Source organism: Panicum hallii, chromosome 9 (assembly GCF_002211085.1).
Source record: "Panicum hallii strain FIL2 chromosome 9, PHallii_v3.1, whole genome shotgun sequence".
NCBI classification, from domain to species: Eukaryota; Viridiplantae; Streptophyta; class Magnoliopsida; order Poales; family Poaceae; genus Panicum; species Panicum hallii.
In genome coordinates, this window is record NC_038050.1 from 10,396,746 (window position 1) to 10,409,017 (window position 12,272).

Consider the following 12,272-nt stretch of genomic DNA (forward strand, 5'->3'; position numbering starts at 1 on the left):
CTCCTGAAGTCTTAATTCCTGATGGAGTAGCAGCATTGCTTCGCTGACCCCTGCTGCGCAAGCATCCGCCCCCGTCACTGTCCGTGGGCCCACCAGCAGAGGCCAGCGGCCAGCCGACCTACTAAATTAATCATCACGAGAGAGGCTGACCGGCCCAGCTCGTCGGCATCGCGAAATGACGAGAGCGCCCCTGTACCGGGGGGGGTCCCTCGGAAGGTGGACAAGAGGGATCCCAGCCCATCGTCTTCTTCCTCACTGGAGAGTTCGGCTCGCCGCGACCCGCCTCGGACGGAGCAAGAGGACAGAGGAAAAAAAAACATTTCTTTTCTTGCTTAGCGAAACAGCAGAGACCAGTGGGGGAGGGAGAGAGAGAGATAGTAGAAACAAGAGGACGACAATAAATAAAAAGGCAGCGAGCGAGGTGGGGGAAAAGGGCGAGGTGATAGAGAGAGAAGGGGAGAGGAATCACGAGGCGTGCTTCCTCCTCCGCTCAATCCGACCCCAACCAAATCCCCGCCAGCGCCGCCGCCTTTACCTCTGCCCCGGAGCTAAAAGGGAGGTCAGGCTCGGTTCCTGGATCGCGGGGTCACGGGACGCGCGCCGCGGCCGGGTGCTGGGCTGCTGGTGCGAGGACTGATCGAGCGAGCTCTGGGTGGCGCCGGCGGGAGAGACTAGAGGCGGAGGCGCGCAGGGAGGGAGGCCAACCGAGGATGGACCGGGCGGCGGTGACCGTGGGGCCCGGGATGGACATGCCGATAATGCACGACGGCGACCGCTACGAGCTCGTCCGCGATATCGGCTCCGGCAACTTCGGCGTCGCGCGCCTCATGCGCAACCGCGCTGACGGACAGCTCGTCGCCGTCAAGTACATCGAGCGAGGCGAGAAGGTGCGTTTGCTACTACCGCCGCTTGCTCGATTGCTCGCCTGCCTCTCGGCCCCCCATTTCAGAGGCTTCTTGCTCCCCTGCAGATTGACGAGAACGTGCAGCGCGAGATCATCAACCACCGCTCGCTGCGCCACCCTAACATCATCCGCTTCAAGGAGGTCATCCTCACCCCGACGCACCTCGCCATCGTCATGGAGTACGCCTCCGGCGGGGAGCTCTTCGAGCGCATCTGCAACGCCGGCAGATTCAGCGAGGACGAGGTCCATTGCTTTATTCCGTTCTGATCACCCCTGCTTGATGCTGCCCCCTGTTGCTGTTACTGTACATGGTTGACTAATCACCTGTCAAAGCTTTCCCACATTTCAGGCGCGTTTCTTTTTCCAGCAACTCATATCAGGGGTCAGCTACTGCCATTCCATGGTACTGTTTTAACCTTTTTTTCTTGTTGCGTTATTATTCCTGTATTATTACCAGATATGGCATGTTGATCATCCATGTTTAGTTCCGTGCTGTACTGATCTGGTCTGTTTGGCTAAAAATGCTCTGTTTTGTGCCTACCTTTTTCGTCAAGCAAGTATGTCATCGAGACTTGAAGCTGGAGAACACCTTGCTGGATGGGAGTACGGCCCCTCGCCTCAAGATATGCGACTTTGGCTACTCTAAGGTACTGCTAGACGCTCCAGATGTACAAAATTACTCTGTTTACATACAAAATTAGGGGAAAATGAACAGTAGTTGCAGTTAACATGGCAAACCTTTACTCTGCTACTATACCAAATGAGGAGTAGGATTGAATGGTAACTGCAATTAGCAAGCCATGTTGTAGTGGAGAGAAAAGGTAACTGAAATCATCTGCTTTTATAATGCGAAGAGAAAGGCAGTTGTAGACTTGTAGTTTTAACTCTATTACTAAATGCTGTTGTCGTGTTCCTTTAAAAAAAACCTGTTATTGCGTGCCTTCAAAAATTACTGTTACCGTGGGGGAACGTCTCCCTGAAACTGTTGCTCTGCTTATAACTTCTTTTGCCTTGCAGTCATCAGTTCTACATTCTCAGCCGAAATCTACAGTGGGAACTCCTGCATACATTGCTCCTGAGGTTCTTCTGAAGAAGGAATACGATGGAAAGGTATTGTTTGTGTTTCTATTGATTATCCATTCTGTTTCTGGCAATGCACATGTGATTGCTCTCCACTTGAGCAAGATATTTTCCTTTCAAAGCATTTACAATTTTTTGCATGCATAGGGTGTAGCTATGTGTGATAGGGAACTACGTTGGAGTATTAGTTCAGGCAATAACATTTTGTTACTGAACCAAGGTTGCTGACGTGTGGTCTTGCGGAGTAACCCTTTATGTGATGCTGGTTGGTGCATATCCATTTGAGGACCCGGATGAACCTAAGAATTTCAGAAAGACAATTCAGGTCTCATTGCAGCCATGTTTCCATCAGTGTTTCTGAATCAGCTGAACATTTGATTGCAGATACTAATGTGATTTATTTGACAGAGAATATTGGGTGTGCAGTACTCAATTCCAGATTATGTCCACATATCTCCAGAGTGCCAAGATCTTATTTCTAGGATTTTTGTTGCCAATCCAGCCACTGTGAGTACTTTCAGCTTTGTTATGGGGTCACTAGGTTTTGCACATTGTTTCCTTTGAGCCAATCACTGACATTGTATATACAGAGGATCACCATCCCTGAGATAAGAAACCATCCATGGTTCTTGAAGAACCTCCCAGCCGACCTAATGGATGACAGCACGATGAGCAACCAGTACGAGGAGCCGGAGCAGCCAATGCAGAGCATGGATGAGATCATGCAGATACTGGCCGAGGCGACTATACCAGCAGCTGGTTCCAGTGGAATCAACCAGTTCTTGAACGACGGCCTTGACCTCGATGACGACATGGAGGACCTTGACTCGGACGCCGATCTCGACCTAGAAAGCAGTGGGGAGATCGTTTATGCTATGTGATGTCACCAAATACTCTTCAACCAAGCAATGTGTATCATCCCCTGGACTCAGATTGGTATGTTGCTTCGTAGATTATTGAGATGGGATGTGAACTGAGGGTAATAGTACAGTGCAGATCCTGTTGCCGGTGCTGCTCATGCCTGATGCGGTGATGCCCCTTTCAACATCCTGTTGTTTTGGCTGTTGTTTTGTGCACCTCCAGTGTTGTACAACAGTTTAGCCTTTTGGATGTGCCTGTGTTGCTGCTGCTGTTTTGAGTCTCATCAATCTGAGAAGAACCCTCGTCTATACACGCCCCAACTAAGGGACAGTGATGTACTTGTATTATTCGATTGTGTTTGTACCATAGTATGTATCTTGATGTAGGCAAATAAAGAGATGCTACAATTTGCCCGTTCTCTATGGTGTCATTGTGTCATGTCCCTCTTGCAAGTTTATGAGAACCCACGGGAGATCTTTCTGAGACCGGAGCGGCCTAAGTGTTCAATTTATAGAAGGCACAGAGCTAAAAAAGTGAAGACATGAGTTCTGAAAAAGAATAAACTTATGCCGTCAGTAACCATTTCCCCTCTGTTGGGTTTGAAAAAACTCCACATCTGAACAGGAGATTTTGCTGAGCAACTTCTGTCACTGCCGCTAAAAGAAGATTTGCGTATGAAACACAAAAGGAAACAGATTGCACCAGATGATCATATTGTTAAAATGTTCACAATTTCAACAGGCTCACACTAGGATGTTTCAGAAATTTTACGATACACATTAGTATCTAGCATCAATGTATCTTACCTGGAACTTCAAATATGTTAAGAGATATTTCACGAGCAAGCAAATGAGAACGCTGCGCTCAGCACCTCGTTAACCAAGCCAACACAGTGGAACCAACTAAAGTGAAATGTTCGTCTACAACTTCCCAAAAATGATTCATCATCAAGATTGCATATCAGCATTTTCTCTTCATCCAGAAGCACGGTGCAGCATAGTCACAACCTTACATACATCGATCAAGCCGCTTATTTATTCAGACACAAAATATATAGCAGATTACACACGAGGCGGTTCAGACTTCAGAACAATCACACTAAGCAGCAAGTAGGGGATTGACCACATGACCAACAAACAGCACCACACCAGTGGTGTCTTCTCGGATCAGGAACAGGAATGGGTGATCTGCGACAAAATCCACAGGCATTGTATACGAACAGAGCACAATCTTTACAGCAGATGCGGCTGCGGCCTCTGTTCCTTCCTCATTAACTTCCACAAACGACTTGTGAAAAATGGATGAAACACACAAGTTCTGTCCCATTGGCAAATCAACCAACTCTGACAGATCTGCTTCTGCACTCAGTGGCAGATGGAGTCCCAAACCTCTTAGCAAATCGGATGCTTCAAATCCAAAGGATATCTTGAACTTGGGGACTTTGAACTGCCCAACTGGAATTGTTCTCCTTGGGGTATGCTTCTCCAGGAACTCAGGTGCAGAGCTCAACTTTTCAGCCAAGCTCCAGAGACCATCTTGTAATTCTGGAAGAATTATGTACATGGAGAACTGCCTCGTGTCCCCACCTTGCTGGTATGGAAGCTTAAGCACCTTAAAGTCGCTGTAAGATGCAATATACTGGTCGTCTGTGCTGGACATAAAAGGTGCTTGAACTGAGCTCCCGTCAAGAAGGTGGAACTCGCTATCTCTCGTTTTGGATGCGTCGAACTTCTCAGTCCAAGCTCCTTTGAAATAGAGTGCATTGCCAAGAACCAGCCTGGTGGTTCCATCAACAGAGCCTGGTGGCAGAAGCTCTTTGATTAGACCTGAGGTGACCTTCTCTACCCATGAGTTCACTTGACCCGCAACTTGTGCAGCCTGACCAAAAAAAAAGGATAATATATCTGGCTCCTCTGTGCAAGCGAGTCATAATATAAATCTGATTGGACTCAATACTAACAAACAGCATAATTGAGTCCGGAATTAAAAAATCATTTTTCTAAAAAAACAATGTCTGAACCATTAGTCCTAAAAATTTGAGGCTTGCACACCATGACAATCACAAATCCTAAATAAGGCCAAAATCATAATTTGCCAGATGTGCTCACAATAAACGGGGGGAGAGGATCCCACCAATTTCATTCAATCAGGAGCTTTTCACAAGCTCAATTAAGCAATAGGTTCAGCAGTTTTTAGCACAAAACAGGGGTACAATGAAGATCTGTTGTGCAGCTTGTGCTGTTGCATTATATGAATCATGTAAAACTGACGTGTCCAAATATCAACTCGCAAAGAACCATTTGGACTAAATACTATCAAACAGCTTCCAGCATAATTTGAGGAGAGAAGCTGTACACTGAATGACACCATCTTAGCACCAAAAGCAAGTAATGAGACTTCCATAGCTCCACTACTCATGATCATATTACTGAACACCAACATTTTTAATGCAATAGGGACAAAAAACATGGCAAACATGGATATTAGTTAATAATAGATTTCAGCACAGCCTCGAGCTATATGGCTATTCACATGAGCTGTCAAACTGGCATACTATAACTTTCCCGCAGCATAGCATACACTAAAGGTACAAACTTAAATAATTTTTTAAACGAAAAAACAAATGGTACGTCACAAGCTTAAGAACTGTTCAAGGGTACAAACATAAATTCTTCAATACAAAGACATGAAAATAGTACTCCAAATGTAGCCTATGAAATTTCTGCATCCTAGATTGCATCAGTTAAGCAGAAATCAACCAGTTCATGTTATGATTGTTACTGGTGTAAAGTAAAGAGTGGTACTAGCAAGGATGCCAAAATTGCAGAATTAGCATTAGTTACTTAATATTTCAGGAAAGGTATAACAATAAACAATCGTTGCTAACCATGCTTGTTGTTTGCAAGCAAGAGGACGAACCTTTTTCTGGAAGTCGACCGACTGGGTCTCAGCCTTATATTTTCCCATGGCGACCTTCTCAAATGCCGGCTTCAGCTTCAACGACGCGTCGACGAAGATGGCGTTGCCGAAGGCGACCCGCGGGCCGCCCGCCTCGGACCCGTCGGCGAGCACGAGCTGCGCCACCTTCTCGGCGAGCGCGTGCAGGCTGTCGGCCGCGTCCGGCCCATCTCCTCCCCCGAGTGCGGCGATCAGCTGGTCGCGCGTGGCGCCGCCCGCGCCGGCGGCGAGGAGGCTGAGCGCGACGTGGAGGGACAGCGGGGAGAAGACGGTGTTGCTGGAAGAGGAAGGGGAAGAGAGTGCAGCGGCAAGGCGTAGCCCGAAGCGGGTCTGGTGCGCGATGGAGAGGCGCATGTCGCCGGTGGCCATGGTCGGTCCTCACTTCCTTCTTCCTTGCACTCAGCGGAGAGGAGAGACGGAAATGGTGAAATTTCGAACTGCCCCAGGGTGTTTCGGTTATTTTGCTGGACAGGTCAACTAGACGCGAAGACTCGAGAGAGTCCTTCGTCCTTCCTTCCAGCACGTAGAATGTCAGACAAGGACGTCTAAATATAATTTTAATTTCCTTTTTCTCGGTGAGGTCAGTAGGAACAGCTGGAGCAAAATATAATTATCTACTAGTATGGATGTTTGATGATCATATAAATTAGAGTTCACTCACAAATATATAATTGTATCCCAATAATTCTTTAAAGGATATAAGTAGTGAGGTGGAGTGGGACGTGGCGGTCTATCATGGGATCTCTGTTGATAGTACGTACGACTAGCCGCCGTATTATCGTACACATTCGCTGGAATAATACTGTTCCATAACAAAATAAAAAGTTCCAGAATAAAATAAAAAAGTTGAAGATAAAAATATTCCAAAATATTTTTATCTTATTCTGAAATATTTTATTTTGTTCTGGAACATTGTTATCTCCAGCAGACATGTACAGTGATACAGTGGATAGTCGCACGTGCTATGAATAGACACCCCGGACTATCCTCCTTCGACTCTACCTACAAAATTGAAATGGGCTAACTCTGGATCTAAGTGATTAGTCACTCTGTTGATGTGTTAAAATCAACCCGCAACAAAACATGGAACACCCAAAAAAAAAGTTGGAAAGAAGAACAACCCATGCCACATGTCCATCGCATTCTCTGATTTGGCTGCATGAGTAAACTAGCACTTTATGTAAACATCACAATCAAACAAATATACTAAAAACAGTTATAGCTCGATGATGGGACCAAAATTTATATCCAAGCATATTTCGGAGTGCCAATCAAAATTGACAGTTGCTTCAAAAAAAACACTGTTGGCTAAGTAGATAAAAGGGCATATGATGTGTTTTGCGCTTTTGTTTGGAGAGATTTGTATGTTATAGATCTCACTGGAAAAGATCACTAAACTAAGAAAACTCAAAGCGGAAGCAGAAAACAGAAGACCGTGGAGGCCGACATGTATACCAATCCTGAGCTACATCATCCCACAACCTTACATACATTGATCAAGCCATCTATTTATTCAGAAACAAAACAAAAGTCAGATTACATGGGAGGCATGATCAATTGTCGCAGCCCTGCACGCACGACAGGATGGAAGCCCACCAGGGCGGTGATTTTGAACACGCACACTATGGAGCAAGTAGGGGATTCACCACATGACCGACAAACAGCACCACACCAGTCATGTCTTCTCGGATCAGGAACAGGAAAGGGTGATCCGCGACGAAATCCATGGGCATCGTGAATGACCTGAGCACAACTGTTGCAGCAGATGCAGCGGCAGCCTCCGTTCCTTCCTCATTCACCTCGACAAATGATTTGTGGAAAATGGACGAAACACACAAGTTCTGTCCCTCAGGTGAATCAACTAGCTCTGCTAAATCTGCTTCTGGGCTGAAAGGCAGCTGGAGCCCTAGACCTTTGAGCAATTTGGATGCTTCAAATCCAAAGGATATCTTGAACTTGGGAACCTTGAACTGCCCCACTGGAACCTTCTGCATTGGGATATGCTTCTCCAGGAACTCTGGTTCAGAGCTCAACTTTTCAGCCAAGCTCCAGATGCCATCTTGTGCTTCTGGAAGAAGAATGTACATAGAGAACTGCCTCTTGTCCCCACCCTGCTGATATGGAAGCTTAAGCACCTTCAAGTTATTGTAAGACGCGATATATTGCTTGTCTGTGCTGGACATGAATGGTGCTTGAACTGAGCTCCCATCAAGAAGGTGGAACTCGCTATCTTTTGTTTTAGATGCATCAAACTTCTGAGTCCAAGCTCCTTTGAAATAGAGCGCATTACCAAGAACAAGCCTGGTGGTGTGGTCAACTGAACCTGGGGGGAGGATCTCTTTGATCAGACCAGATGTGATTTTTTCCACCCATGAGTTCACTTGACCAGCAGCTTCAGCAGCCTGAGCAACAAGAATAAATATATCGGTGCTTCATAATGATGTGAAAAGCATAAAACAAAATCATCCTGAAGTTTCCAAAACAATCGAAACAGTGCAATGATACAAGTATGTAAAATAAACCTGAGGTAGCCATTATATATTAATGTCCCACCAATATAGACAAAACAGAAACCATTTCTAATAAAAAAGACTTCAGAAAGTGGGAAGTGAACCGAACATCAATGTACTACCATCATCACAGGGCATTCTTGTGAGAAGGAAATTATATGCAACACGAAACAGTTCACATTAATATCTAATTGGTCAAGATACAACAACATTTGCATAGACCACAGAAAATGGTGATACATTCAACTGCATATCCACATTTTCTAAATGTTTCAACTTATAAACATTCCTAATGATCTAAATTACATATTTAGCTCTAGAGCCTTCAAAATCTCAAGGATGCACCCAGTGCGAACCATAAATCCTAAAGAAGGGTCCTAAATCCTGAATTTTCCAATTAGGCTACAAAAATAACATCCATATATTCTACTCATTCACAGGCCAGCACCCATCAAATATCGAACGGAATTATCAAATTTCAGTGATTCAGACTGAACAGTGAACACCAACAAACAGCTTTTAGCACACTTTGACCAGAGAAGATGGACATTCAAAAGCATTATCTTAGTATCAAAAGAAAGTAACGATAACTTTCTAAAAATATATTGTGAAGGCTTAAACTTAACTTTTGAAAAAAAATGGTATGCCACAAGTTTAGGTAGGGAAGAAGTAAAGCTCTAAAAACACCTAGATCTAGGAAGCATATAACCACAGTATAACGCAGAACTGTGCTTATCATGATACTTAAAATGTTGTTCCCAATGCCAATTAAGGAACCTTCAAATATTGTTGCCAATGCCAATTAAGGAACCTTCAAATATTGTTGCCAATGCCAATTAAGGAACCTCTACAGTCTCATTTCATAATCAGTTAAGCATAAATCAGCTACTCTAGCAAATCTGTCCCATTGCAGACACAGCAGGATTTATTCATTTCTCAGCCAAACAATCTTTGCTTCTTTAGTAACTACGGTAGCAGTTCGCAAGTCCAAAAGCAGCACAGCAGGACGGAGATAAAACCTTTTTCTGGAAGTCGACGGACTGGGTCTCGGCCCTGTACTTGCCCACGGCGACCTCCCCGAAGGCCGGCTTGAGCTTCAGCGAGGCGTCGACGAAGACGCCGTCGGCGAAGGCGACGCGCGGGCCGCCGGCGCCGGACCCGTCGGCGAGCACGAGCTGCACCACCTGCTCGGCGAGCGCGTGGAGGCCCTCGGCCGCGCCGGGCCCGTCGCCTCCCAGGCTGGCGGCAATCTGGTCGCGGGTGGCGCCCCCGGCGCCGGCGGCGAGGAGGCTGAGCGCGACGTGGAGGGAGAGCGGGGAGAAGGCGGCGTTGGCGGCGGGTGCGGCGGCGGCGGCGGAGTGGGAGGAGAGCGCGGCGGCGAGGCGGAGCGCGAAGCGGGTCTGGTGCGCGATGGAGAGGCGGATGTCGCCGGCGGCCATGGTCGGTGGGTCGGTCGTTGGGCACACTTGGTTGAGACTCGCGGCTCGCCGGAGAGGAAAGTGGAGGACTGATCGGGGTGGTGTGATTTCCAAGTCTTGCGGGGGTGCTTCGGGTTATTTTGCTGGACAGCGCGACGCTTGGAGAAAGCAACAGGGCCCATGTCAGGATGAAACTGGGTTGGTATTGGTTGGCCCAAACACTAACCCACCGTAACCCAACAAATTATTACTGGGTTTTGGGTTGATCTAGGTGAGATCTCCGCTGGATTTTGGTATTTTGGGTCGATCTAAAGAAATATCAGCAAGCTGTGTACGCTCCTTCAGCAATCACCGAGAAGCCAACCTGCTTCTTGTTCTTCGAGTCTCTGCTCCTCATCACCTGATGTTATCGTGCTCCTCATCCACATCATCAATGTACGACAGCTGCGATGCCGTCGTCGTGCTCCAGGCTCCAGTTGATTTGCTAGGGCTCGCTGCTGTTATGAACCGTATTAGTTGGTGGAAAACCACGCCGCAAGGTAGCTAGGAAAAGCTTGGCTCCCAGCTCTTGCCTTGGCCTCCATGCCTGCTCGTCGGCAACTGCTTCAACCACTGCATGTGTCGGTGATACAGATTGGAGTACCTTCTAGCAGCGTATCCAGTTCGAGAGGTGCGAGGTTATCCGTAACCTCGCCCTAAGCTTTTGGGCGACAGGGCGTAAATCTCGGGCCTGACAACTGGGGGCACGGTCTCCGGACCCCCCCCCCCCCCCACGTACTAGCAGGTCCGGTGTCTCCACGTGCCTGCAAGGACGAAGTGCTAAGAACAGCTACCACGAGCCCGGACCACCACGGGATGGTCTTGGCCCTCACGTATGGAAGCCGGACCCCCACGAAACCTGAGCGACTGGGCCAGCCAGGGGGCTCGGACCTCCTATCCCACCAGGGAGGGGGTCCAGTGCCGCCGCGTGCCTCTGAGGAAGCGGCCGCTAAACCAGCACCGCCACATGTCCAGTGGATTCCAGCCTTCTACGATAAGCCAGCCCAACTACCGTATTAAATGCGGGTGGTTGGGGTGCGCGTACCCAAGACAGGGCATGGGCTGACCTTTGACACGTTGGGCAGATATGGACGACGGCACGGTAAGCCCGCCATTTACCGAGGCGGTTCGCAGGACATAGGGACGTATGGTCACATCACAGCACCGCGCGCGTGGACGAAGAGTTATTATGATCTGCTGCAGGAAGGTCACAACGTGCGCTGCTACAATGCACAAAAGCTATCAGCGGGAGCTGACTCAACATCGACACCACAACTCTCTCTACGCATGTCAGCGGCAGCAAACCCTATGCTAGCAAGACGGCACAAGATCATATTCAGACGGAGGATATGCACGAAGGCTGATGAGGAAGATCTCCGGATCTGAGACATTTAAGGCTCCAATGTGTACGTTATTTAATATATCGCCGGGTCCACCTGTCGGGACCCCGCTCAGTGTACGTGTTTCTCTTGAGAATATAAAAGGGAGAGCGTGCACGTTAGAATACACACGCAGAAGTTCATAAGGCTCACACACATAAAAAAGGTTTACACTCACGCAGGGTCAGGAGTTACTCCTCCAAACTTACAATACAAGCAATACAGTGGACGTAGGATATTACGATCAGACGGCCCGAACCACTAAACCCGCATGTGTTATTCGTGTTCATACGCTTCTAGATCGAACATTCCTTAACTAGCTCCAAACTCATCCTAAGCTAGAATTAAACGGGTGCACTCCACCACCCGACTGCATAAATCCTCCGACAGTAGGTGCCCCGCGCGTCGATCTAGAGGTGAGGAAGATGTGCCACGAAGGACGATGGCGCCCAGGTAGCCAGACAGCGGACAAGGTAGCATTAACATGTAGAAGGAAACAGCTCCGGTGAGACGGACGAGTGGACGACGCAACACACTCAACATCAACTGGAATCCAATGACTGGGTTACCGAATAATCCAATAGCCTCAACACCAACTGAAACCAAAATTAAGTAGGTCAACTTATTGGGTATTTATACTGCATTTTATACTTTGAGTATTGGATCATTGGGTTGATCCAGTAAAACCTGCATCCTGAGACCCTTAGGTTGCTGCATGGGAGTTTCTATCTGAAGATCCTCCGTGGCTACTGTTACTGTTGGGATGCTGTGTCACCGTTAGGACTAATTTTCTAACATCTGTTTGAAGATTGATGATGTTCAAGATGTTTGATCTTGCATCTAATAGAATATACTAAAAATGAAAGTACTTTTGAGGATAATTCTCTAGAAACCTACATGTTTTATTTTCAACTTCTTATTGTATGTATAAGTATATAAAAGTTATTGTAAGTCAAATTTGTAAATATTTAACTAGATATATATCCAAATGAACCATTTATGATTGGATGAAGTAGTGCCTATCCAGATTCCAGTACGAGCTATATATATATAGCAATTAGTCTAGATCCTCCCCTTGTATAATCTAGAAGTTCATGAGACATGTATTTATGCTTGTTGCGTT

The 12,272-nt window shown here is 47.0% G+C and overlaps 3 protein-coding genes across 3 annotated transcripts; 1 reads left to right on the forward strand and 2 right to left on the reverse strand.

Moving 5' to 3' along the window:
* Positions 1–278: 278 nt before the first annotated feature.
* On the forward strand, positions 279–3,267 carry LOC112875354 (serine/threonine-protein kinase SAPK10). Its single transcript, XM_025939180.1, has 8 exons — positions 279–887; positions 971–1,147; positions 1,254–1,307; positions 1,459–1,551; positions 1,922–2,014; positions 2,205–2,309; positions 2,393–2,491; positions 2,575–3,267. Exons 1-8 carry the CDS (start codon positions 711–713, stop codon positions 2,863–2,865), a joined length of 1,089 nt encoding a protein of 362 aa, XP_025794965.1. The 5' UTR covers positions 279–710; the 3' UTR covers positions 2,866–3,267.
* Positions 3,268–3,782: 515 nt separating this feature from the next.
* LOC112873508 (serpin-ZXA-like) lies at positions 3,783–6,268 on the reverse strand. The gene is made up of 2 exons (XM_025936466.1): positions 5,765–6,268; positions 3,783–4,723 (listed from the first exon to the last, which is right to left on the reverse strand). Exons 1-2 carry the CDS (start codon positions 6,170–6,172, stop codon positions 3,944–3,946), a joined length of 1,188 nt encoding a protein of 395 aa, XP_025792251.1. The 5' UTR covers positions 6,173–6,268; the 3' UTR covers positions 3,783–3,943.
* Positions 6,269–7,217: 949 nt separating this feature from the next.
* Positions 7,218–9,837, reverse strand: LOC112874980 (serpin-ZXA-like). Its single transcript, XM_025938628.1, has 2 exons — positions 9,333–9,837; positions 7,218–8,205 (listed from the first exon to the last, which is right to left on the reverse strand). The coding sequence occupies exons 1-2, from the start codon at positions 9,750–9,752 to the stop codon at positions 7,426–7,428; spliced, it is 1,200 nt and encodes a 399-aa protein (XP_025794413.1). The 5' UTR covers positions 9,753–9,837; the 3' UTR covers positions 7,218–7,425.
* Between the last annotated feature and the right edge of the window lie 2,435 nt (positions 9,838–12,272).

Excerpts from the sequence above, each read along its gene's own strand:
- LOC112875354 (XM_025939180.1), top strand. The coding sequence starts at position 711 with ATGGACCGGGCGGCGGTGACCGTGGGGCCCGGGATGGACATGCCGATA. Across the intron at positions 1,552-1,921 it reads GCGACTTTGGCTACTCTAAG|TCATCAGTTCTACATTCTCA; the intron begins GTACTGCTAGAC and ends TTTGCCTTGCAG. Across the intron at positions 2,492-2,574 it reads TTGTTGCCAATCCAGCCACT|AGGATCACCATCCCTGAGAT; the intron begins GTGAGTACTTTC and ends TTGTATATACAG.
- LOC112874980 (XM_025938628.1), bottom strand. The coding sequence starts at position 9,752 with ATGGCCGCCGGCGACATCCGCCTCTCCATCGCGCACCAGACCCGCTTC. Across the intron at positions 8,206-9,332 it reads CCGTCGACTTCCAGAAAAAG|GCTGCTGAAGCTGCTGGTCA; the intron begins GTTTTATCTCCG and ends CTTGTTGCTCAG.
- LOC112873508 (XM_025936466.1), bottom strand. The coding sequence starts at position 6,172 with ATGGCCACCGGCGACATGCGCCTCTCCATCGCGCACCAGACCCGCTTC. Across the intron at positions 4,724-5,764 it reads CGGTCGACTTCCAGAAAAAG|GCTGCACAAGTTGCGGGTCA; the intron begins GTTCGTCCTCTT and ends TTTTTTGGTCAG.